The sequence below is a fragment of the Austrofundulus limnaeus genome, unplaced genomic scaffold, assembly GCF_001266775.1.
Source record: "Austrofundulus limnaeus strain Quisiro unplaced genomic scaffold, Austrofundulus_limnaeus-1.0 Scaffold1937, whole genome shotgun sequence".
Taxonomy (NCBI): Eukaryota; Metazoa; Chordata; class Actinopteri; order Cyprinodontiformes; family Rivulidae; genus Austrofundulus; species Austrofundulus limnaeus.
The window spans coordinates 29,552-31,465 of NW_013954339.1; the positions used below are offsets into that span (position 1 = coordinate 29,552).

General features: G+C 42.0%; 1 protein-coding gene across 1 annotated transcript in view; it reads left to right on the forward strand.

Annotated features, from left to right (window-relative positions):
- aebp1a (AE binding protein 1a) overlaps positions 1–854 on the forward strand; it is a 27,231-nt gene extending 26,377 nt beyond the window's left edge. Inside the window, exons 19-20 of the mRNA XM_014034015.1 lie at positions 184–286; positions 362–854. Of these exons, the coding sequence (XP_013889469.1) occupies positions 184–286; positions 362–645 (387 nt within the window). The 3' untranslated portion in view covers positions 646–854. The remainder of the gene's footprint in view (positions 1–183; positions 287–361) is intronic.
- Positions 855–1,914: the final 1,060 nt, after the last annotated feature.

Consider the following 1,914-nt stretch of genomic DNA (forward strand, 5'->3'; position numbering starts at 1 on the left):
GTTAAAATATATAATTTATTGAAACTAAGCTGAAAAAATAAATATTAAGGTAAATTAAATGATAAAACATGAGGCAAAGTTCTTTTATTGGTCCATTCATATATTTCTGATTTTATTTCTAATTATGGCACTTTCGGTCCTCCATACAAATGTTAAATCTGTGCTCTCCATGACTTCCTGCAGGTCCATCGAGGCATTAAAGGTGTGGTTCGAGACAAAGACACGGGAGCCGGAATAACAGATGCCATCATCAAAGTCGAAGACATCGATCATCACATTAGATCAGGTGCAGTTTCTTTTATTTTGTAGAGCTCATACGAACATATAATAACAACGAATGGTTTACTTCCTGTTGTCTTAGTGGCTGATGGGGACTACTGGCGGCTGCTGAACCCCGGTGAATACCACGTGACTGTGAGCGCGGAGGGCTACCTCCCGTCCTCGCGCACCTGCCGCGTCATGTACGACCACTACCCCACCATCTGCGACTTCAGCCTCGCCAAGCCCCACAAGCAGAGGACCAAAGAGCCGAAGGACCTGCAGCTCCGGCTGCGTCAGCTGCGCCTGCGCAAGCTCCGCGTCACCACCAAGGCCATCAACCAGAGGCGCGCCGCRGCCGCCGCCAAACGGGCCAGGAGGGTATGATGAAGGATTTTACAGGTTCAGAGAGAAACAGTCACTGGATTCATGTCAGGATTTTTTTTGTTTGTTTGTTTTGGATGCTGTTATTTATCAGAGACAGAAGAGGTTTGATTCTCTGCTGTGGAGCAGAGGCGGTTTGTAGTTCAACGCCACATTTCTGACTGTAGTTTGTGTGTTTCTGTTTAAGAAATAAAAAAGATTCAGTAAGTAAATGAGTCTTTATTTTAAACAGCTGACTGTAACTGTACAGTAACAATAAAATTAAAACAAACTAATATTTATTTCAGAGTAAGGAGTTTCCACTTGACACCGTTTCTCATCTTTGGGGCTGTCGGGACCTCAGGATCTACAGAAAGAGAAAAAATATTTAATTTTAGCACAAAAAGTGAGGAAATTTGTGCTTTCTTAATCCTTTGTTGTAACGATGCTTCTTGATAATAAATCTTATAATTGGCAGCACCTGGGGGACCAGAAGCTTAAAACAAGAAGCTGTTTGTCAGAAAAGATTTGATAAACTTTTCATCTGTGAAACCCACAAACTCAGCTCTACTGCTCATCCAACAAATGCATGTTCCTTACAAATGTGTCACCATTTAAGAGAATTTAACAGGCTTTCCAACAATATAAGATTTATTGCCAAGAAGCAGTCAGAACAAAAAAATAATCTACCAAACACACATTTTTTACTCTTTTTAAGTTCTACATAAATATATGAGTGTAGGGTTGCAACGATACAGAAAGTTCATGATTCGGTTCAGTATTTTCGTCTCACAGTGACTAGCATGAATAGGCTGGTGTTAGCATTGGAGAGGTTAGCGACTAGCATGGATAAGCTGGTATTAGCATTGGAGACGCTAGTGACTAGCATGAATAGGTTGGTGTTAGCATTGGAGAAGCTAGCAACTAGCATGGATAAGTTGGTATTAGCATTGGAGACGCTAGTGACTAGCATGAATAGGTTGGTGTTAGCATTGGAGAAGCTAGCAACTAGCATGAATAGGTTGGTGTTAGCATTGGAGAAGCTAGCAACTAGCATGAATAGGCTGGTGTTAGCATTGGAGACGCTAGTGACTAGCATGAATAGGCTGGTGTTAGCATTGGAGACGCTAGTGACTAGCATGAATAGGCTGGTGTTAGCATTGGAGACGCTAGTGACTAGCATGAATAGGCTGGTGTTAGCATTGGAGACACTAGTGACTAGCATGGATAAGCTGGTATTAGCATTGGAGATGCTAGAGACTAGCATGAATAGGCTGGTGTTAGCATTGGAGA